This window comes from Numenius arquata, chromosome 6 (genome assembly GCF_964106895.1).
Source record: "Numenius arquata chromosome 6, bNumArq3.hap1.1, whole genome shotgun sequence".
Lineage (NCBI taxonomy): Eukaryota > Metazoa > Chordata > Aves > Charadriiformes > Scolopacidae > Numenius > Numenius arquata.
In genome coordinates, this window is record NC_133581.1 from 26,946,037 (window position 1) to 26,969,363 (window position 23,327).

Sequence of the window (23,327 nt, forward strand, 5' to 3'; positions counted from 1 at the left end):
GGATTTATAAAGTTTAAGCAGTGCATCATCAGAAGACTTTAAAGAAGAAAAAAACTGAAAGACAGTATCTACAGCATGCAAAGTATTTTTTAAATCAAGAAACACAGAGAAAGTTACTTTTTTCTGCTTTACCACTCTGAATGCCAGTACCCAGACACAAAGAATAATGAGCAATTCCTTATAATGCAAACAAGAAGGGAGATCAGAACTTGGTGAAGAAATGAAGCACCTTCTCTCCTTGCACTGTTTTCATAGCATATACAGAAAGGACAAAAAACTTGGAACAACAAAATGGAAGATCAAATTTAAAGAAAATTGAGAAAGGTTAACTTCAGATTCAGATGAATGCAACAAGTCTGAATCGAAAGACAGATTAAGTACTCAGGCAATGAAGGAAGATCTTGATTAATGTTTAACACAAAATTCAGTTTTCTGCATTGTGCTGTTCTTCTGTAATTGCTTGTGTTGTTGGAAATCTCTATTTTACCCTAATTTTACCCTAATTTTCTAAGATGTAATTTTCTTAAGTAGGTGAAGTCTAGCTGTTCCATTTCTAAGTGGCAACCCTAAGCGTCATGCAATTATTTTCAAAGCAACACACTCCCCATAGAAGTTCAGGCCCTCAAGGTCTGAAAGTCTGATTTGAGTCTGCTAATGTGAGTGCTGGATTTTTGGAAAGAATGCTTTCTTAGCAAGGAAGAGGAAAATAAGGGAAGATGCTCTTGATTTGTTGAACCTGAAAGAGTCCTAAAACTCTCAAACAAAAGCCACGACTGACAAAATTGCTCTTCTGCAAATAGCCAAATAAAGGCATGATTTTGTTCGTGCTGAAGACCAGTGCCTGACTGTTGTTAATTCATTGAGGACCACTGAAAGCACATAAATAAACATTAATAAGCCTATGTTTAATGCTCCTTTCCCCACCTCCAATAAATGTAAAATGTAACAGAATACTCTACTCTGCAAGTTATCTGGGAGAGATAGAGATAATGCAACAATGAAAGCTCTTAGAGCAAACTGCTGGAATGAATTCATTTTACAATTATGAGCACAAGCAAAGAACAGGCCAAACCTTGTGACCAAAGTTCCTGTTGACCTCTCAAATAGAAACAGGGTAAGCCAACCCAGTTAAAAGAAACCCCTTTTAGTACTAATTATATTCAGCATTTTTACATAACACTGGAAGAACGTAGGTTTACTTTGCTACACATTCCCTTAATACAAAAACAAATTATTCAACATATTGAAAATACACTATTTGAAATGCATTATTAAAAGAAATGTATCATTTCCATGTATCATCATGATACATTTAAAATATGGTGTGACATGGTCATATAAACTGCATACCCAAACTCTTTTAAGTACTAATTGTAGCACGCAAACTTTAATAGACATTTTCAATTTATTTAGTATACTGCACAACATGCATCACATTAACAATTTATGTACCTTTTGCTTAAGCCACAAGAGCAATTCTAGAAAAATAATGATTGCAATCAGAGGACACTTAACTAGTTTCAGTTTCTTTCCTTCTCTTAAATAAAACTGAAACACCTACTGGTTTAGCATTTAAATCATCCAGTCTTGCAATAACTGTATAGTCTTCAAAGACCTTTAAAATTAATCAGAACTAGAATGTGTATTTCCAGATAAAAGTATGAAGAAATCACATTAACTTCAGTCTAGTTTAGGAATAACTATAGTTGTCATTTTGACCCATTTTGATCCAATGTTTAGTCAAGAATATTAAGACATGTATCTCCCAAAGCAAAAGAAATTCAAATGGCTTGCAGCACTGTGGATCAAAGCTCACATACATGAAATCCCATCCTTTATAAAAGGCTGGTGATAGACTTACAAGTTACCTACACTAAGTTTAAACTTTCAGCAGAAAAGACTTAAGCATCGTAAGAGCCCGTAGAAGCAGGGGAGTAAAATCAGCACCAATTGCAAAAAAATCAGTATTTGTCATCAAATTATGTAAGTACTACTACTTGAAATCTGTGAGTAAAATTCTGCAGTGAGAAAGGAAAGTTTGTCAAAGTTCTGTTCAGAAAAACAGGAATTGCCTAAATATAAGTGAATGCAATAAAGCAACCTGGAAAGGAGCATGTTTAAAAAAATGAAAATAAGACATCCCAGCATTTCATATTTTGTCTCTTCGGAAGGCACTAGCTATCATTAGTTAAATGTTTATAAAAGACTTAAGCTCTTAAGCTTATTTGGAAGAATCCTGAGGTTTAAAAGGAACACAGGAACAACACAAGAAACTATACTCTTTAGACAGAAACATTCAACATGGTCATGGAAATTGGCTGGTTTTGTTGTTCTTCTAGTGTTGTAATGTATGAAGATATAATACCTTCCTGCTGTAATGACAACCTCCAAAAAGACTTATGAATAACAGAAAAAAAGAAGAAAAAACACCTGAAAAATGATATATTAAGACTGATATCCACCTAAGTGAATGTTCTTGAGAAAAAGCCATACAGCAATATTTGGTAAATTGAATAATCACTGCATTAAACATAAAGAGGAAAGTTTAGGTTCTACATAAAATTACAACAGAAAAATCACTATTTGAATTGGTTCTTTGTATTCCTTACAATAAAACAAATTTTTATAGTAATCAAGTGCAACCAATAAAATAATACTTATTTTGACTTCGATAATTTATTTTCTTTGTTCATCAGCATCAATTGCACCACAGGCTCCTGCTGTTTATTGTCCTGGTCGATTTTAAGCCCTTAGGTGACTTGTTAGCAAATCACTTGGAAATAAAAAGTGACGCAAAGAGCTGCGTAAATCCTTATTAATCGTTAACTCACTCTACCTCCAAGCCACCTACAGTACCTCTTAAAGTTGATTATGGGACAGAAAGACGTCAGAAAGCCAAAACACTGAGAACATTCTGGTTCCACTTAAAGGGTGCACATTTTTTCATATAAAGCTCTACTGAAATTGTCATTCAAGCTTAAAATATTCAAAGAGTTTAACTAAAGCACTTTAGAGAAGTGTTAAACCTATAACAGGTTGTGACTGGATTGAGCATTGCAGCAGGGAAGAAAAAACAAAATATCTTAGATACATATTTTTTTAAATCCAAAAATTATTCATGGAAGGAATAAAACTCTAAAATACTTTTCAACATTGACATCCTAGATCAATGGCTAGACAGTGCCATTGTGCAGGCTAAGACTTTAGGCAAAACTGCTGAAGATCGTGAGGGTAGCAAGGAAGACAAGTAGCAGACTAGAAATCCCAGGATTCAGGAAGACCTCAGCCTGTTTAGGGAATGGGTAAGCAGAAGGCCTTAGGAGGCTCTCCTGACATGTGAAGAAACTCAGGACAATGGGTCAATTCCCACGAATAATCTCTGTAAAGCGCAAGGGAATCCACACCCTCTGGAAAAAAAATAAAGAAAAAGAAAAAAAAAAATTTAAAAAAGAGGCAGCGACAGCAAGACACCAGTTTGGCTAAACAGGGAAATTCCGACAATGCCAAAAAAATAAGAAGGGCCAAGAGAGCTACCCAAGAGTATAAAAGCAGAAATCCTGAACTGGATTGATTTGGGCTGGAATTAGCAACATCTAAATCTGTCTGAAGCTAGATCTGGGAAGGGATATGTCATGAAGACATGGAAGACTGAAGAATGACACAGGGGACCTAGTAATAAATCTCACTGAAAAGGCTGAGGTAGTAAAAGCCTTTGCCTAAGCATTTACTGGCAAAATCTGCTACAAGTGCCCACTACCAAAGACTAGGATGGAAACATGCTAACACCTCAGTACAGGAGGACCAAGGAAGATGGTCAGATACAGCAGTTGGACAGACATGTACAAGGCTAAGGGATCACATATCTAAAAGTATCGAGAGAGCTGGCTGATGCTATCATGAAGCCACTCTGCCAGCTTTAAGAAATTGTGGTGATCACTGATGACTGGGAAAAGGTCAGTGCCGTGATAGCTTCAAAAAAGAAACTGTCGGGAAGGATTGTCCAGAGAACCACAGGCTGGCAGACCTCAACCTTCATCACTGTGGAAATTACATAACCCCCATTTTCAAAAAGGCAAAAAAGAAATATCGAGGGAACTACAGGCCAGTTAGTCTCACCTCTGTGCCCAGCAAGACCATGGAAACTCCTGGAAACTCTGCTAAGGCACATGGAAATTAAGGAGGTGATAGGTGACAGCCAACATGGCTTCACTAAGGGCAAATAGTGGCTGACAAATTTGATTGTCTTCTATGACAGCATTACAGCATTGATACAAAAGCAACTGACATAATTTACCTGGACTTGTGCAAAGCATTTGACGCTGTCCTCCATGACATCCTTGTCTCTAAATTGGAAAGATATGGATTTGACCGACGGACTACTTTGTGGGTAAGGAACCGGCTGGATGGTCACCCTCAAAGAGTTGTGGTCAACGGCTTGGTGTCCAAGTGGCAACTGGGATTGAGCACACCCTCAGCAAGTTTGCCAATGACACCAGGCTATGTGGAGCGGTCAATGTGCTGGAGGGAAGGGATGCCATCCAGAAGGACCTTGACAGGCTTGAGAAGTAGGCCTGTGCAAACCTCATGAAGTTCAACAAGGCCAAATGCAAGGTCCCACTCCTGGGTCACAGCAATCCCAAGCAAAAATCCTGTACCTGAAGGGAGCCTACATGAGAGAGGAGGAGGGACTCTTTTTCAGAGAGTGGAGTGATAGGACGAGGGGTAACGGTTTTAAACTGAAAGACGGTAAATTTAGATTAGATATTAGGAAGAAATTCTTTACTGTGAGGGTGGTGAGATACTGGAACAGGTTGCCGAGAGAAGCTGTGGATGCCCCATCCCTGGAAGTGTTCAAGACCAGGTTGGATGGGGCTTTGAGCAACCTGGTCTACTGGGAGGTGTCCCTGCCCATGGCAGGAGGGTTGGAACTAAATGATCTTTAAGGTCTCTTCCAACCTAAGCCATTTTATGATTCCAGAGGGAAAGCCCTGTCAGACCTGCCAGGGGAATGTAATTTTGAGTTAAAAACTTAAGTAAAATTCAGTAAATAAAGTGTGTACACTGCATACATGCCTGCAGAATCATAATGTTATTATATAATTGTCTATTTCTAATAAACTTGCAACACTGACTCATTGAGAAGCTTCCAGATTGGCACACAAATAGTGACTTTTCTTTCTGAAGTAAATGCTGGAGAGAGGAGAGAAAAAAACATTTTTAGTTCTGCACACTTCTATTTATCATTGTTCAATATTAATCTTATTAATTATGAGAATTAAAAATGGAAACACATCCCTTTGAAAACAAGAAATTCCCCTGATTATACAGTGAGATTTAGTTCTTGTTTCTAGCCTTAGCAAGATAAAGGTCTTCGAGCCATGAAATCATTGCACAGTAAAAAATGTATAGAATTTTAAGGTTTTTAAAATTCAGTGGAATTTTTTTTGTTCATATTTCTTGCTGTAATATATCTGAATTTATAATAAACTAGTGTCTCAAGGAAACAGCTATGAAAAAAAGGACATAAAATTAACATCAAAAGCCTACAGCAGCTTTTTTTTCAGTCCATTTGTTATTGGCAAAATATCCAAACAAACAGTATTCAAGATTTCCTTCAGCCAAAGCTTTGATGCCCTGTCCATCAGGTATGGAACCATGCAAAATAAAGGAACAAACGAGACCAATACCAGCACCTTCCATAACTGCTGCGCATTCTGCTAAATTGCTCACAAACCTGTAGTATTCCAAGTACCTGGGAATAGCAACATGGAAACTCTGCCACAAGAGTGATATGAGAGTATATATCATCTTTGTAGTGTAAAGAAATATTTAAAACAGCAAAAGACTGGTCGAGAGTTTCATGATTGGTGACATAAGTGCCAGAAGGCTGTATCTTAATATTGGTCTCACCAAGCGTTAATATCTACTTCTTTGGACAAAGGCAGACTGTGGGAAGGGTTAATTCGGGTAAGCGTGCTCTTCTGCTCCATACTTGGATGGTCACACGTCGCTCCACCTTAACCAAGACTGTATTGCAAGGAATCAAAACTCATTCTGATGCTCAGTCAACTGAATGAGATTTTGCCTTGTCTTTTGTGGCAAATCACTCTGTTCACTAGGAACAGCTAGCACTCATGAATTAGAGGAAGGAGGATAACTACTACCTTAAACTGATGGGAAGTATGATAACATGCAGCACATGTCTCCAGAAAGGGTGGGAAGAGACAATGTAGAAGTGGATTAAGCCTTCCCTGATAACAGAAAAGTTGGCTTTTTAACACAGCCGCTCTCCCAGTTTCACAGGAATTGGTTCCTAGTTTCTTTTGAGGGGCAAAAAGGTTTTCAGGTCCCCATGTAACCACTGGAATAATAAAATAATAGAGCTTTCTCAGAGATAAAGATGCAATGGTTTGGGGGAAGGGAGTGCTTCTTACCCTCCTCTTTCTCTTCCCAGCCTAGCAGGTGGCACAGATCAACTTGAAGATGAACAGCCAGTCTAGATATCATTATCAGAAAGAATTTGGTTATGTTTTCCCAACTCATAACTAAAAATTTAAATTTCAGCAGCTTCTAACTTCTCTTGATTAATGTAAAACTGAATAGTAAATGATACCAATATTACGGATTGTTTCTGCTGTCGAGACACGGCATTTGTATTATTTCTTATAAATCTGTGTTCTTCAAGAGTTAATGCCACTTACTACTCAATATTGGTCTCAAACACTTGCACCATTCAAGTGACAAGGCCACAGGTAACTTCCATTCAAAGTTATGCGTTTTACCCAGAAATTCTCTGAAATCTCTCTATTCAAATCTTTGCTGCTCGATCAAGCTAAGTTGCTGTATTTTTCAGGCATCCAAATACAAAGCCAGCAATTAACTGTCTGATTTTACTTTCAGTCTTTTTGAATATTCTGCACAACACTTGGCACAGCTGAGTCACAAAGGCCAAAATCAAATTAAAATGCAAATGATGTTTATTATTATGACAAGAAAAAAATAGAATTACGTAGTCAAACTCAAAGTAATTCAGTTTTATGGTCTGTCACTTATATGCATAATCCTAATGTATCTAAGATAAGAATAATAGTATTTGAAGTACAATGACTCAATCAGAAAAATAATCTGAATTCCAAATAACTTCTCTGTATATCTGTATTTCATACTTAGCTAAATGTGAAGCTAGTATGGACTAGTATGAATACTAAAAATTCACAGTATGTAAACAAAATTCACAAATATTTTCATTACCTATTTTCCTTTTTATCAAATTTGAAGAACGAGATTATGAATCAGAGACTAAGTTTTTTTTTTCATTTTAGTTAATTGGTAAACACATTTAGCTTAAATACTAGTCTTGACCTTTTCTTAGTAAGTGACAAGCACCTATTTGTCCATATGTTTCTATCATCTCCACCTTCATATGAAAATGCTGGAATCTTCTACTATGAAAAATTATAATCTATGTACTCATGAAATATTCTTTTGCCTTTACTGTCTGATACAAGAAGTATTTCAATCCAGTTTATGTCCTCTTGTTTTATGCAGAGCATCTCAATGCTTCCTATTGTAAATGTGACCAAAAATAAGCTACATATATAGCTCTTGACAAATAGCAAGCTAAAAAACCAACTGTTGCTGAGAAATATGAAGATACCATCTTCTCAATAGGACAAAAAGATCTGTAGACAACTAGCTACCAGGTGCAAAAAACTCCACATTAGAACCTACATTCTCTTCTCTTCTGCCCTATCATTGAAAAAAGCAGAATGAAGGGAGTACTTTATCAGTTTCCTTTACTAAATGCTAATTATTTTTATAAACAAAGCCAAACTGGCTTGTTACTCTAATGAAAATATACCTGGAACTCAAGCGTTCAGCTACAATAAAAAGTTTTAAATGTTTACAAAAAATATTTCTAAATATATATTTTGTCAAATAATGTTTGTAATTAGAATTTACATTCAACAATCTGAAAATGATTTACATGTATTTTAGCAATGAAATGGTTAAAAAAGTAATATAATAGTACCTAAGTCAGCTAAACACCTATAAGAAACCTTCTCATTTAAACCAAGAAGACGGAAAACTGGCTGAAAAATTTGATGTCTCCTTTATGGATCATGTAAGTTCAAAGATTATTTCAGCATCATAATTATTTACTTTAAAAAATAAAGACATCTGTTCCTTTTAGAAAAAAATCCTACAGCCCAAATTAAGCTTCACAGAACTGTCCTCAGAAACACTCTGCGTGTAAGAGCCATAACATTAAACTTTAAAGATGTTCTGAGCACTTTTATAGCACACATACAGATGAATGAAAAACCCCACAATATAATGGACATGTCTGAAACTACTGCCAGTTAAAGTAACACTTAGCACTGCATTCCATATGAAGTTGAGCTAGCAGGTATATAAAACGTCCTTAAAAATAAAGGATCTGGACATTTGTACTGAAAAGAAATTAAAATCATCCACATTCAGATACACATTCTTATCCAATATCCAGAAGGTGGTTTTGTTTGGTTTTTTTAAGTTATTGCAAAAGCTTCTTATCTCTCTTCCTCAATTAAGAAGTAAAGGTCCTCTCATTCTAGAAGCATTTTATAGTATTCCTAGAAACACTAAGGAAAAACTGTGATAGAAGAAAACCATCATTCAACAGAATGTTTCTTGGTTTCTTGAGCACTCTTTGTAGTCTAAAAGCTGTAGCTTCTCAGGCTGGAAAGTAATTAAGCTTTGTCCTATACTTCTGCTGTCTAAAGATGTCTAAGACGATTCAGATACGTGTAGATGATGATATTGACTGCCCTGACCTAGCAATATCTAGAACAGAGAACATGAAAAGGAATAAAGGGAAGCAGGAATAATTCACAGAAGCAGAATCACTTTCTGTGTGCTTTAGATGAGGATCCACTCAGCAGGAACTTTGAAGGAGATGACAATATGATGCATCTCTCTCAATTTTAATTTATATTCTGTAAATAATATAAACCAATATAAAACACTATCACATGGGATATGACTCCAAGGATCACCTTAGGATACTCACTACTGCCTGCTAGAATATGGTGCTGCACAAATTTACCATTTAATGCTACAGCACTATAACACAATAAGATCAGAAAGGGAATATATTTTAGAATCCAACTGCGTCTTCAAAAATTTCAAGACCATTCACTCACATCAGGTTACAATCTACAGACTAAAACTGTTCCTACTGAACCCTCCTGAAGCATGAGGCTGGACCAGATGACATCCTAAGATCCCTTCCAATGGGAACGATTTTGATATTGTGGGAGAAATTGCCTAAACCAAGGCTACCATCCACATTGACAGATGTCACAAAATTATTCACAAAACTCTAATTTTCACTTAATAATGAAATGTAAAATGACTCAATAACAGAAAAAAAAAAAGTGGAAATAAAACAGTTCATTCTTTTAAACCTAATGCTTGCAAACCTTCCTTCAGAGCTTCAAACTGGCCAACATCTCTTCCAGGATTTTCCTACTAAAATAATATGACGATGCAGTTCCTCTCAAAACTACTCAGATCAAAATGCCAGCAATTTGTTTTCCTAAACCAGTAACATAAAAGGGCTGTCCTGACTCATTTGACTGGAAATGACATTTAATGTAGCACTGCCACATGAGATGTTATATACTAAAATAAAGACATTTCCCAAACTTCTGACATGACATTGAAAATAGTTTTAATCATTAATATACATATCATATAATTTTGCCAAAATAAAAGAAATAAATATATGTAGCATTAAAAAGATTAAGAGAATCTTGTAAATAGAACCAGTCTTGATAGACTGATTAGTATTAATCTTTTCTCCAAATGTTTCTCTTGCGAAATAAAAGCTTTAGTGGGAACGTCAACACAACCACAGGTCTTGAAACTAGTGCCATAGTACATACAGAGGCAGTATTTGGGCATAGCTGTGTTCTTAAAAGACACCTTATTCCTTTAAGATGTAAACAGTGCAAATAAGGACTTGTCTTTTATGTAACCAGCGTATGAAATTTAAACTCAGCTGCTAATGTTGGAAATGGCCTGTAGCCATCCCACCTCAATGCATGAGCTAGACAGATCTCGCAATTTATAAAACAGTCAGGTCCGGACAATATTTGGTTGCAACTGAGGCACAAAAAATTAGAGCTCTGAAGTGATTTGGATAAATTTATACTGTTTAAATTCAGCAGAGAGTTTTTTCTTGTCATTCAGTATTAAAATTCTGATATGATACGGTGCTAAAAGAAGTCTGGGATGGAGAGATATAAGATGCTGGTACCACATTCATCAATTCATCAACACTTAACAGCCTATACCTTGAGCATAAAAACCTCTGCTCCAGCCTTCCAAACATACATATTAACTTGCTTCAGTCAATATAAAGTGCAATCTTTCCTGCCCTGACTGCCATGTAAGTAAGGAGGTGTTTTCTGTCTTCCCACACATACAAGAGTTAACTCCCATGATTGGAACTAAATACCAGTTTTAAGACCCACTGCTTGGGCATTACTGGTACTGAGAAAAGTTCTCAGTATAGGATCCCAGTCAGGTTTTCCCATATATATGGATGCGGTGACAGCTCACATTCTCACACACATACCCACTCTGTAAGGTGCAAAGTATGAGCTTTTCGCATCTACCTTTGAGGAAAATAATAAACATGCTGGAAGCTGAATCTGACCAAACAGCCACCATAAAACAGCCCCGCATCAAAGCTATGCTTAGTACAGCCTGCTGGACAGCTTGCTTATTCCAGAAACAATTTTCCCTTGCTTCAAGATAACTCAACAAACTTGCGTTCCCCTAGGCTACTCCTCATACCCCCCAAAAAAGTAAAATAGGACTTTTATATCTTAAGAAAAAAAAAAAAATCAGTGGATAAATACACTTTTAACTCAGTAACACACAGATACTACTGAAATTGCAGGGGGTAGGTCTTAAGATATTTTGACAAACCATTCAGGTTGACACCTGAAGACTGGTTGTCTGCTCAACCAGTATACTCAGATTTGTCATCTTTTTATGTTACCATTTTCTTGGCTTTCTCCTAGCTACATCTTCCCAAACTGAATTCTAATACTGAGCTACATATTGTTTTAAAGAAACACTTAGGTTTATGCGTCATTTCTCTTCTGTCTCCGTTTCTAAGTAGGTTCTGTTTGCCTACCTGGTCTTAAATTATGTTACATTTTGAGGATGCTCAGGAGGTCTTCATGTATCTATGACTATTTCCTCATGAAATGTGCTCTGTTTGAGCCAAACAAATGCATTCTCCCTGTATGAACAGACATATAGATTGCATAGATGTAAGGTATTCTCTAGATTGTCACCCATGGAAAATAAGACAGGGCACAATCTTGTTAATACTTCTGTTTTTTCAAATATCCTGTATAGAAAAATATCAATAAAACACAAAAGAGAAAGATAAAAAGACTGACTATACTACACAGAAAATATTGCACTGCTCAGCTCAACTTCAATCTGCACCTTTATTCCTTAAGCAAAAACATACTATGCACACTCTCGAGGACGGTAATTTTTCCCTGTCCATCGAAAGCATCAAGAACACTTTTGATGCTTACAAGATACTAGGAATTACATAGCACCTTCCTGTTTCAAACCATTAGTCATTACTGATGTCTATGATTAATTATAAAAACAGCTTATTCATTATAAAAATAATATTTGTTTCTATCTTAGTTATAGGAGTTTCTCAAATGAACTTTTTTCAGAGCCAATAAACAACGTGTAAATGGACTACTGAGGATTAACCAACCTCTGCTTCGTTGCTGAACTGTCTGTGCTGCACAGGGTGGTAAAAAGCCCGTATATACTCCATATTGCACTTGCTCACTACAAAATCACATTTAACAGATTTTTTCAAAAATAAATACATTAAACCATGTTTTTATATTGTAATGCACTTGGTTTCCACTATAATTTGGTTTTCCCATCTTTTTGCTGTTGTCTCCCAATTAAAATACATAACAAGAGTGGATGGTAACTCTGGGGACAGTGGTGCGGGCACACAGGCACCCGCAGTTGCTCAGCGTATATGTACACGCACAGAAGTTGGTTTTAGTATACAAATACAGATATAAATTGCTAGAAATTTTAAAAAGTATTTATATTCAAGGCAAATAAATTATTCTGCTAAAAGACTAATAAAGAATATGGTCTTGATGAAGAGGCATCAGCATTTGTTCCCATTATCTCTTGACTTAGTCAGGAAATACCCAACAAAATATTAATAAACTTGTCTTCGCATAGCACTGCATGTTAGTCACTCCATTTCAGCTCCCTGATCTAAAATCCCCAATGAACACAATAAACTTGTCTTTCAAATTCCTTGCCAGAGATGTATTATTGGTAACTGTGAGTTAATGACTGCAATAACAATTCAGAGTGTTACCACAGGAATGTTAAGTAGATTAAGAAAACAATCCAGTATCGTTTTGTTCAGCTAGTTAACATCCTCAGTTTTATATAAGAACTTGATGCTGAACATAAAATAAAGAAACAGACATGTACATTGTGAAGAACATTTTAAAAAAAGACTAAACTCTGTACTATGTGCTTTTTATGGAAATGGTTGTGAAGATTTTTTTTTATAAGCTGATTTTTTTTTTTTATACCAAAACTGCCAGGAAGAGAAAAGGGTTCCCCACTTTTCTTTTTGACTTAACTCTTGGGTATTGTGTATGTCAAATTGAAGAGATACTGTCTTTGTACGGCTTACAAGGTGCAGGACTGAGGACACATTAACTAACAAGTTGCTTCAATCACTGAAAGACTTTTTTCTCTGCCAAGATATTTTCCATTCAATCGGGCAAGCTGTGTTCCTCCTTTACTTGAACTTAGGGAATATTTACAGGAAGAGGGAAAACAAGCACTTCTCTTCTTAAAAGCGGGATTACACAATTCTGGCTGCTTCTATCAGTTTAGTTTCATTTTTGCCATGGTACATTCCAACGTCACTGGCCAGTTTTGGATACAGGGTTTGTGGTACTTCACAGAATCAGGGAATCGTCAGAGTTGGAAGGGACCTCTAGGGATCATCTAGTCCAACTCCCTGCTGAAGCAGGATTGCCCAGAGCACATTACTCAGGACTGCACCCAGGCGGGGCTTGAAAATCCCCAGAGAAGGGGGCTCCACGACCTCCCTGGGCAGCCTATTCCAGGGCTCTGTCATGCTCACCATAAAGAAGCTTTTTCTCATATTTGAATGGAACTTCCCATGTTCCAGCTTGTGCCTGTTGCCCATTCAATTAATATTGAGTTCTTGGAGGACCACTGAGAAGGAGTTTACCTGTCCCAGCAATACTTTTGTAATAGAAACACTTTCTGAACTTGCAATTATTAGACTGCAGTCTGTATACAGTAAAGATTTTGCAGCCCATACAATGAATTAAAACACAATCATTACGTCCATAAAGAAAGGAAAATTAAGAAGTACACACATAAAAGATTTAATTGCAGTTTCTAGAGATGCGATGTTGGTAGTGAAACATCTATAACTACGCTACGTAAAAGAAAACTGACAAGGTTTTGAGGAAGAACTAAAGGCCAAGTTACAAAAGAATGTAAAGAGTAAAAAGGGGAGAAAAACAACTGCTAAAAGTAGGCTGTTGCATGTGTTTTGTACGTCAGGGTAACTTTCAATTGGGCCCAAATTTGAACCAGAAACTAAATGTACTGAAGGATCAGATCGTATGCGTGAAAACAAGTAAAGGTTTCTGGTCATTCTGAAACCTGCACAGCTGGAACTTCAGCAACAAGAGAAAGAATTTTTTATGCCTAATATTATCCAAATAAAACTTGTGGGGAACAAAATAAATGACAGAAGAGCACTATTTTAATATAATGGCATTGAAAATTCTTTTTAGCACTCTCAATTGCATTTTTCCATCTCATCTTTAAGGCAACTCATTTATCTATGTTGCCTGTTGAGAGGCAGCCAGATGTTGACATACACAGAGAATTCTTCAGAAAGAAATAAAACTATAGGTAACTAATTAGCTTACTAATATGTAGTCAAGGCATCATTATAATGAATATGCCTTAATTACATACTGTTAATTGTATCCCTTGTGTACTACAGTCAAGAATTAAATAGTAACCTATATAAATAACATATAGCAACAAAAGCATCAATATATATTGATATATATATATCGGCTACAATTCACAAGCGCTTAAAATAAGCTTATTGCAATTGAAATAAGAAGTTCTGTCTTCCCTGGAACTGAGCAAAATATTTTCTATTTTCCCCAGAACATACAACGCACAGCTGATGGTTCTATCCCACTTTTTCTGTAAACAGTGTAACCCTGAAAGCAAAACCCAGAAGCACCATCACCTCAACATTACTTTAGAACTACAATAAAATGGTAGTTCAATTGTATGAGGAATTTTATACTATTTATCCCTACTTTTGGGGCACAATTTCTTATTCTGCTCAGAGAATTACAAAGAACATACTGTCTCCTCTGCGTAGGCTTTGCGTAGGCTTCTCATACTTAAAAGCTTGCAGTGATATTGGTTAACTGCCAGATTTCAGCCACCTCTCTAACCTCTCCCTTTCAGTGGGTGTGAAAGGGTTTACTTTTAATATATATTTCTACTGACTAAATTTTATCTTGTTCTCCTGGATTCTCAGCAGCAATTCCCAAGTTAAAGGCTTCCCCAGAAAGCACGTCAAAGGATTCCCACCCACACACTGAATGTCTAACGGGCCCTGACCCATTTTCTCCTTATTAAAGCAGCACTACATATTTTAAAAAATAAAAATAATAAACAGAGAGGCTAAATGAATGCAAAGATTGCAGTTAGAACTCTACCCTCTTCAAATTTTAGTTCTGACAAAATCACTATCATGAGGCAAAGAGACAAATTTAAAATACAAACGTGAGATGTATTTTTCCTCGGTGTTCTCATTCAGTGACTTATTACTCCAGCTGTCTTTCGGCTAAGTACAAGGAAGACTTCATTTATTAGTGCTGAATATAGAAAAATCCTGAAATTTAGCCATACTTATCTCTTCTTCCAACCATATCTTTGGGTATATTTCTGCAAGTTGAGCTTTAATAATCTTGTAATTCAGTGATATAGACAGATATAGTATGCTTAAAAAAAAAAAAGAAGCCTCATAGTGAGTAATAGTTGGAACTACATGATTTTAATAAGATTATTAATGTTATCTAATCAGAATAAGCAATAGCAATTAACACTGAATATTTAGAATTGAAGTTTTTTTTTTATGGTAGGATGGACTACTGTAAAACTACTGCAAGACTCAAGATCCATCATGTAGTTGATATGCTGGAATTTATTAACATCCCCAATTAAATAAGTACAGTTTTAAGTAGAAACAAAATGGCAACAGAAAATTCAACTGATGTATGATTTTCAATTTGCCCATTGCATTCACAATGTCAGACATAGGGGGAATCAGATTTTACTGGTTATTGTTCCATAACAGCCTTTTCCCCACCCTTGCGCCATCACCTCCAACCTTCAGCAAGTCAAGTAACCTCCCCCAAAAGAGCAATGTTAAACAGAAGAGGTGAAAAAACCCCTAGAGCAGAAAAACAATGGAGAAGTTTATACTTCTGTATTGCACTTCAGCCAGTTTCATCTACAGTTGTGCTTCTTCCAGAAGGGAAAGCCCTACGTTTCTCTCTGCAACTGTGCCATTGCCACTTTTAAGCTAGCACAACCATTTCTGTGGCTGCTTGGTGAACTACATGAGAGAACTATTTTACCTGACAGTAGAGTTGACCAGATAAAAGATGTCAACTGGATGAATTTGCTGAGCTTTTGATGCCAACACAGACCTGAATTAAACTGATAAAATTATGATAAAAGATTTATTTCTAACACAGTGCAGAAAATAGACAATAAAACTCCATAATATTAGATCAACCAACTTTTAATGAACACTGAAAGAAAAAAAAATCCATTTGTGAAAGCTCCATATCTCGTAACAGAAGTAATCCTTTATATTTACAACTGATTTGTAATCAAACTCTAGCTTTACCTCTTATTTAGAAATGATATACTTATGCCTCCGCCTTCCCACTTATAATTTAACAATGCTTTATGCAACTGACTTTCCAGGGAAAGTAGATTAATAATGAGCACAGATACCATATATGAACATTCTTTTACCTTAATTTTACCTTAGCAGCTAATAACATAAGCTATTATGAAAAAAGATATATTTACCTTCTGAAAAAGGACCCACCTGTTCTTTCTAACAGGAAAGACGGGAGATGAGGGAAAACACCAAAACAAATAAGAATACTGCTCTGTATCTTACAATATACATTCAAGGGGCATCCAGTCATTTCAGTGATTAAGACTTTTCACTAACAACTTAACATAATATTATTTAAGAAACCACTTAACTCTAATGAAAACTTAGTGTCTGTAAAGGTGCACAACACCATGTCTGGAGTCCAAGTAACCAAGTTTATATGATTTTTATAAACAAAAATAGGAACTAGAAGACCTCTTTTGTTTATAAAGCCATATTAAACTACATCAATTGCAATACTATATTGATTAAAGCTCATCTTTTCACAAACATAAGCAAGCAAAGAATTAACAATGTCAGTCACTGGCAGAACGACACTAACGGTTGTAAAATCTCTTCATCTCTCTGGAAAATAAATTTCCTTCACAGCCAGGTTTGCATAGGATACTTTACGGATAAACATATATATTGAGTCAGAGGACTGTTCATCACTGTCTTATGTTGTGTGAACATTTCTGAAAATTTTTTATTAGCTAAAAGATTACCTTCAATTTGGACTACACGTGTGGGTTTTTTTTCTATGACACAAAGAACAGAAGACTTTACAACTCCCATGACATCTGGTGGAACGTATTTGCAGGCTTAGATTAAAAGAAAACGGACTTTCCTTGCCAACATTCTCCACACTATTCTGTCAAAAAGAGCATTCTCTGGAGAAATAACAGTTGAGAGACAAATTCCACAAATTTATAAGCATACACTGCATGTCACTTCAGCCCACAATGAACTGAAAATTTAGAGAAATATATTTAAGTGGTCTTACAGAGTAGGATGACTAGAAACTGAGTTATGCTTTCATGTCACACGATTGCATTTTTCCTACTGAACATCTGACAATGGCACTTGAAGAAAGGAATGCACAGTTTAACCTTTTCTTTTGGAAAAGGTGAGGGATACCTTCTGCATTGCTTGAATAGTACTGCTGCCATAGAACTCATTTTTATGTGGGGAAACATGACTGAACAACCAGGTGTTTCTTAATCCACCTCTTCCAGTTTTCTCCTTATTGAAAGCATTTGCTTTTCCTCACGTAAAAGCTCTTTTGAAATAATTACTGCAATGTTTTCAACCTGACAGTAACTGTCATCTCCTTCCTACTTTCCCTAAATCTCCTAAGTTATAATTATTTAATATTATTTATTTTGTATCAACATACTTTTACGTCTTTACCAAATTTAAACAACAGTACTTTCTGAAGTGCTCATATTCAATTCTATGCATTGTATACTTTTGCATGCATTTACTCATGCTCCAACTGGGCTGTTTCTTGAATAAAATAAAGGAACAAGAACTTTGTTAACTAAAAAAAAACAAAACCCACACCTAAAAATTTGCATTTAGCAATTGTTCCTTTAGTAAATTCAGCACTGTATTTAAAAAGAAAATTGAAGTATGAGCTTTACGCAGAAATAGTAGTGTATTAAGTTGTTTAGTAGTTTCTGAAGCCAGTGACAAAATATTTAGCAAGCCTAATACTGAATTAATTAGGTTTTGTTTTTTGAAAATTAAAATATTCATAAGCCAGTTTTAAATTACCTCATTATTTAATTTAAAAGTCTATAATTCTATCCTTTTTTGTGAAATATTTACCACAAAGTGTATGTTTTTGTACAACTCTGCTGTCAGAATAATCTCAAAGCAAGTAGAACACATGAATCTTTTTTAAATCAATTTTTAAATATAAAATTTGATACTAGATGCATACTCAAAATTAACAGACTACAGAATATGTATTTAACTCCAAAAACTTCAGAAGAATTTCCATGCAAATATTCATAAGTAAATTGAATTGGATGTCCTATATAACAGGGTATATACAACATATAATGCTATTCTACAATTAGCCATTAAAAACTACGTATTAAAACTATAAAAATATATTAAATTGTGCATCTAATACCACAGAATTAACTTTATCGTGATCATATTTAGGACAGGAGAGGACAACTTACGGGTACGATTCTGAAAGCTGCTGAGCTATTTTATAAGCCGTGGGGTCTCTGTCTAGTGCATATATCATAATGTCGCTGGCTTTCTCTAGAAGACCTCTAGTATGACCTCCAGCTCCAAACGTCATATCAAGGAAACGCTGTAGAGTAAGACAGACACCACCATTACCTTAAAATAGAAAAAGTGATAAACCAATTGTTGATTTGAATCTGCTTTTTCTCTCTTACGTACTGGAGGAAAACATACCATTCAGTATCATCACAATGCCTTTTTGGAAATATTTTCATATTTTGTGCAGAATTACAATCGTGTCAGAGTAATCTTTTTAGGGGCTGTGACCTTCCCCCACCAATCTTTCCGGAACAAAAGGACAATCATTTGGTACAACCAACTGCAGCTTCATACTCTTCCCATTTCTGAGTTTAGAGGAAAGCCACTTGTTTGACTGCTTTGTTTGGACTTGCTCCATTTGACTGATATAAAAATATACAGGACATGGGACTACAGGTAGTAATCAGCACCATCTGCTTTGTAAGAACGTGTCTAAAAGGAATGCTGATGTATTGTGTATCAATTTAAAAAATGACACTATCGTAGTTTTTACAGCACAGGTCAAAGTGTGATGGCAGCACAGGCACATAAATATCCTGACTGGGACTAACCTAACTTGCACAGACAACCTAAGTTTTCAAGGCACAGCACCATTGATTTCAGGCTCCCTGCGCAAGGACAAAGCCACCTGTTTAAGTTACTAAGATACACTGAAGGCCAATCCTGCTGTATCTTCTCTACCATCATTACATGTGCTAATTAGATGCAGAATAACATAGGAATACCCACCTTAACAGTAATCCCATTTCAACCGCTGATGTGACATACTCAAGTCACACTTTTTGATAAACAATATATATTTCCTTGCTTCTGGGGAATACTTACTGCACGTGAACATTTACCATGTCTGTCTTTTTGGATACACAAACTAAGACTGGAAGATTTTTAGTAGTACCAGGCAGACACAGCCATCCTCTCCAATCTTCTAGACTGAAAATGACGACACATTCAAGTAACCTTGAATGAAGCCTGACTAAAACACACATAGGTACAGATTCAGCAGAAGTTGAGTAAAATTGGGTATTGAAATTCCTATAGCAAGTCTCTCAGAACTCAAAGTTCCTGAAAATAAATGGAAATTTCACATTCCTGCCATCAAAAACTTCACAAAAAAAACCCAAACCCAACGACCCACAAAAAACCCAAGCAAACAAAAACAAGGCTTTCTGTCTCATACTTAAGAAGGGTGATGGGGTCATCAAGTTTCACACAGAGATAAAGTGACTTCAAAACGCTGGTAACTCCCAGCCACATCATGGGGGAGAACATCTGGAGCAAATGGTTTGCCTGCAATGAAGGGAGACTGAGCAACTGGTGTGCAGCACGTCCCAACAAGAGAAAGGAAGGAAAAAGCAGAAGGGCAGGTGAAATTACATTCTGAAAGGGTGAACGCTACCCTCCTGACAGCTCTGCGGCTTCTGTAGGCTCATTCTAGAGAGTTTTCTGCAGTCAGAGTCCATTTGACCAACACCTGACCAGGAGGCTTTGCTCTTGAGACTTTCCTAAGAAACAATGACTTGGGTCACGGTCAACCACCTTTGATGGCAGGTTCCACTATGCCTGGAATCATAAGATTCCACGAATGGGAAAAACACAAGAAAATTAGGTAGAACTTAATTGTAGCTTAAGTCTTTTTTATGCGTTAAACAGCAGTACCGTTTCTAAAAGCTGTCCTATGGGCCTTCCTCCTTTGGCCTCCATACAAGATAAACTGTAAGAACAAATTATCCATATCCTTCAATATGAATGCCTGGTTGGGTTTTTTTCACTTCATAAATTATTTTTTTATGTGAAACAGTTTTTGAAGACCACTTATCAAGCGCAATCTTATTAAATAGGAATTAATGTGAACTAAACTTATTTACAAAAATTATATACCCCAAAGGTAAGCAACCTTTTAAGTGAAATTTTGTAACTTAGGTCTTGACAGAGCTAAGACTCAACACAAAAACCCTTTGGATAAGAACAGAAATTCAAAGGCAACGAAGAAAGATCCAAACCTTTTTCCCGAAACAGTTTTTAGAAAACATAAATAAAGGCTTTTTAATGGAAATGCCATAATAATAAAACTGAATATTTATGAGACTAATAATACAACTCCACTGTGGATAAAAGTAAGTGAAAATTATGATCCTTAAGATCTTTAGGTTGTCATGATTTTATTTCTTTGTGTTATACCATCATGCTTCCTAAGCTTATGCTCTAGAAACAGAACTTTCCTATAACAATTTACAAAGTTCATGCAGGAAAAAAAAAATTAGTTGGCTCATTATCCAACATTAAATTGCACCATTCATACAAAGAAATAAAGAACTGACATAGAGTTGTTTTTTTTTTTTTTTGTAAGCAGTCTGCATACAACAGTTATGTTACAGAAGATATAATATCCATACTATATAAATGCTCCCACAATCTATTTAAGCATTCTTATTTATCTCCTACTGTACCAAAACCAAAAGTATATTCACTTGAAATCAATTTATAAGCAGAAAACAAACAGTCAGAAAAGTGTGGGTATTTTTTAAAAGAAAACTAACCACAAGAATTTAGCAAGGTTTTGACAATACTTGCATACATGAAAAATTCCAAGCTACTGAAAACATTCATTTTCTCTAAAAGTTCTCACATTATCACTGTTGATCAGATACTGAGAACCTCTCTTATGATAAAGGGTCCATTCAGTATGGGGTTTTTTTTGCACTGTTAGTTGTACTATCCTTGTAAAAATCCACTACTGGCTATTGAGTGGGGTATTAAACTAATTAGCAAAATTTGTATTACCTCTCTTAAATGGAAATAATTAATATAAAAGTGTAATTGTTAACCCTGCATTTAGCTTAGAAAACAGCAAAAACTAACATGAGTTCTAGAAAATATACAAATCCTCTTAAATTACTCTTAAAATTTCCAAGCAATATCTGATATTCTTTGATCTCGACTAAGTTATTTCCACTTAGTCCTCACCAGAAGTAATGTACATAAGCAATAACAGGTCTTTCATTTTTATCTTCTATTTCTGTAGAAAACCCCCCTTAGAAAAATGTGAAGGAACAATAGAAAATTAAAACCACCTTTTTATTTCTTGCATAGGATTAACCCACTCAGAAATGCACTCAAAACACTTAGTCACAACAGTCTCAAGTGTCACTAAGGATTACCACTTATTCTGCAGCAACACAAAACAATCAAAATCTAAATTACATCATAATTCCTCTTGGGAAAAATACGTTTAATCAACATGAGTTATATATCTGGATTGGGTTTGGTTGTTTTGTTTGAAAAAAAAAAAAAAAAGAACGAAGAAATGCTCATATTTGATATCATAGCTAGAAATCTATCACTAAAATTTTTGAAAATCTCAACATTGCCTTTCCTGAAACAGGCCTACAATGTTGGCAGGAAAAGTCAAGGCAGGTATAGTGCTAGAAGCAGACACTTATTTCTTCTCTAAAACAAAAAAAGTTTGGAATAATAATTTTATTCCACTTAAACTCACTAGTGATGTGAAGTTCCAGAAAATAGTCTGTCTTCAGCAATACGTTTAGCAATTTGCTTATTTCTTGTACATCTGTTTTCTAAACATCTACTTCTTCTTTGGTGATGTCTAGAAAGTACTACAGAGATTTGATCCTTTGTGCCTTTCTCTCACCAGCACTTTTGTACTATGGAGAAGGTCCTTTGTTTCATCAAGTTTGAATAGCAGAAAATTAAAAGATGAGTTAGGGACCTTTTTGGCCAAGCATATCTCCAGACAATTTTGCTATTTAAGCAATATTTAATACTGAGTGTTTTTTTCCAAATGAATTTTTGAAGATCTCATGGCTCATTTAGGAATACTTACATTTGTTATGTTGCTTAATCTCACCTTTCCTCATAGACATCTGCCTCTGCTTTCAATAATTTAAAATTTTATAAACTTTAAGCTTGATAAACCCCTTATACTTGCTGAATATTAATGAACCATACAGAAGATCTTATAAATAAACCAAAAAATAATACTAACAGTGCAAAGGAGAGAAGAAGAGAGAGGATGAGGATCATTGTACCATGACATAGTGACAAGCTCTCAATACTGTGACAGCAACTAAAAGCTTTAGTTAAGAATTCATGCAAGCATTCACTGAGAATAAAAACACGCTCGCCAAATTGTATTGCCTCTTCTGAAAGAACCAACAAAAACCAACCAAACCTTTAAGCAGCAGTAGACAACTGTAACATGATCTTTAAATCGGGACCACTACATAAAAGAAGATCCTGGTCTGATTCAAGTAGAAGTGACTGCAGGACAGAATACACAGTGCTGGATACCCTAGCAAACCTAATTAAGGCTACATTAAGTACATTTTGGTATAATTTTTTAAAGTAAATAAAGACCTTCCATGGATAATCTTTGAACTGTACAGGTACATATGCCTAAATTAGCAAGTAAGAACTCGTACAGATGCCTCATAATCTAGCTGTTCCACTCCAAAGCAACATTTTGCATCTGGAACTTAAAGAAAAAATAGTCTTAAGTTATCAAATAAAATTATTTTTTTATTAACACAACTATTTTGGAGCAGTGATCAAATTTGACATTAATCACTATACTATATTGCTTCATAATATGCTTTTTATATAGCCCATTTATCTTTCATGCCTGAAATAAAGGAAAGATGCTTCATTTTTTCTTCCTCTTTCTCTCTTGCCTAGTAGTTTTTAATCAAATAAAATTAAATGACATTTTATCCTCCTGGTCCTATAAATACCAGAAAAGATTATTACATGAATTCCTCCTGCAGTGACTCACCATTCCATTGTTAAGTTATGATAGCCCCATCAGAGTTCCCCTTAGGAATTTTATAATCAGTCTGTGACTGTACGTTTTAGAAACCATTTGGTTCTTTCATGACATATAGACAGCAACAAACAAATACTTTATAGC

At 35.4% G+C, this 23,327-nt stretch overlaps 1 protein-coding gene across 2 annotated transcripts in view; it reads right to left on the reverse strand.

Annotated features, from left to right (window-relative positions):
• Nucleotides 1–23,327, reverse strand: part of METTL15 (methyltransferase 15, mitochondrial 12S rRNA N4-cytidine) — a 97,179-nt gene that overhangs the window by 36,173 nt on the left and 37,679 nt on the right. For both annotated transcript variants that reach the window (XM_074149415.1, XM_074149416.1), the window contains exon 3: nt 18,295–18,431. In XM_074149415.1, coding sequence (XP_074005516.1) covers nt 18,295–18,431 — 137 coding nt within the window. The remainder of the gene's footprint in view (nt 1–18,294; nt 18,432–23,327) is intronic.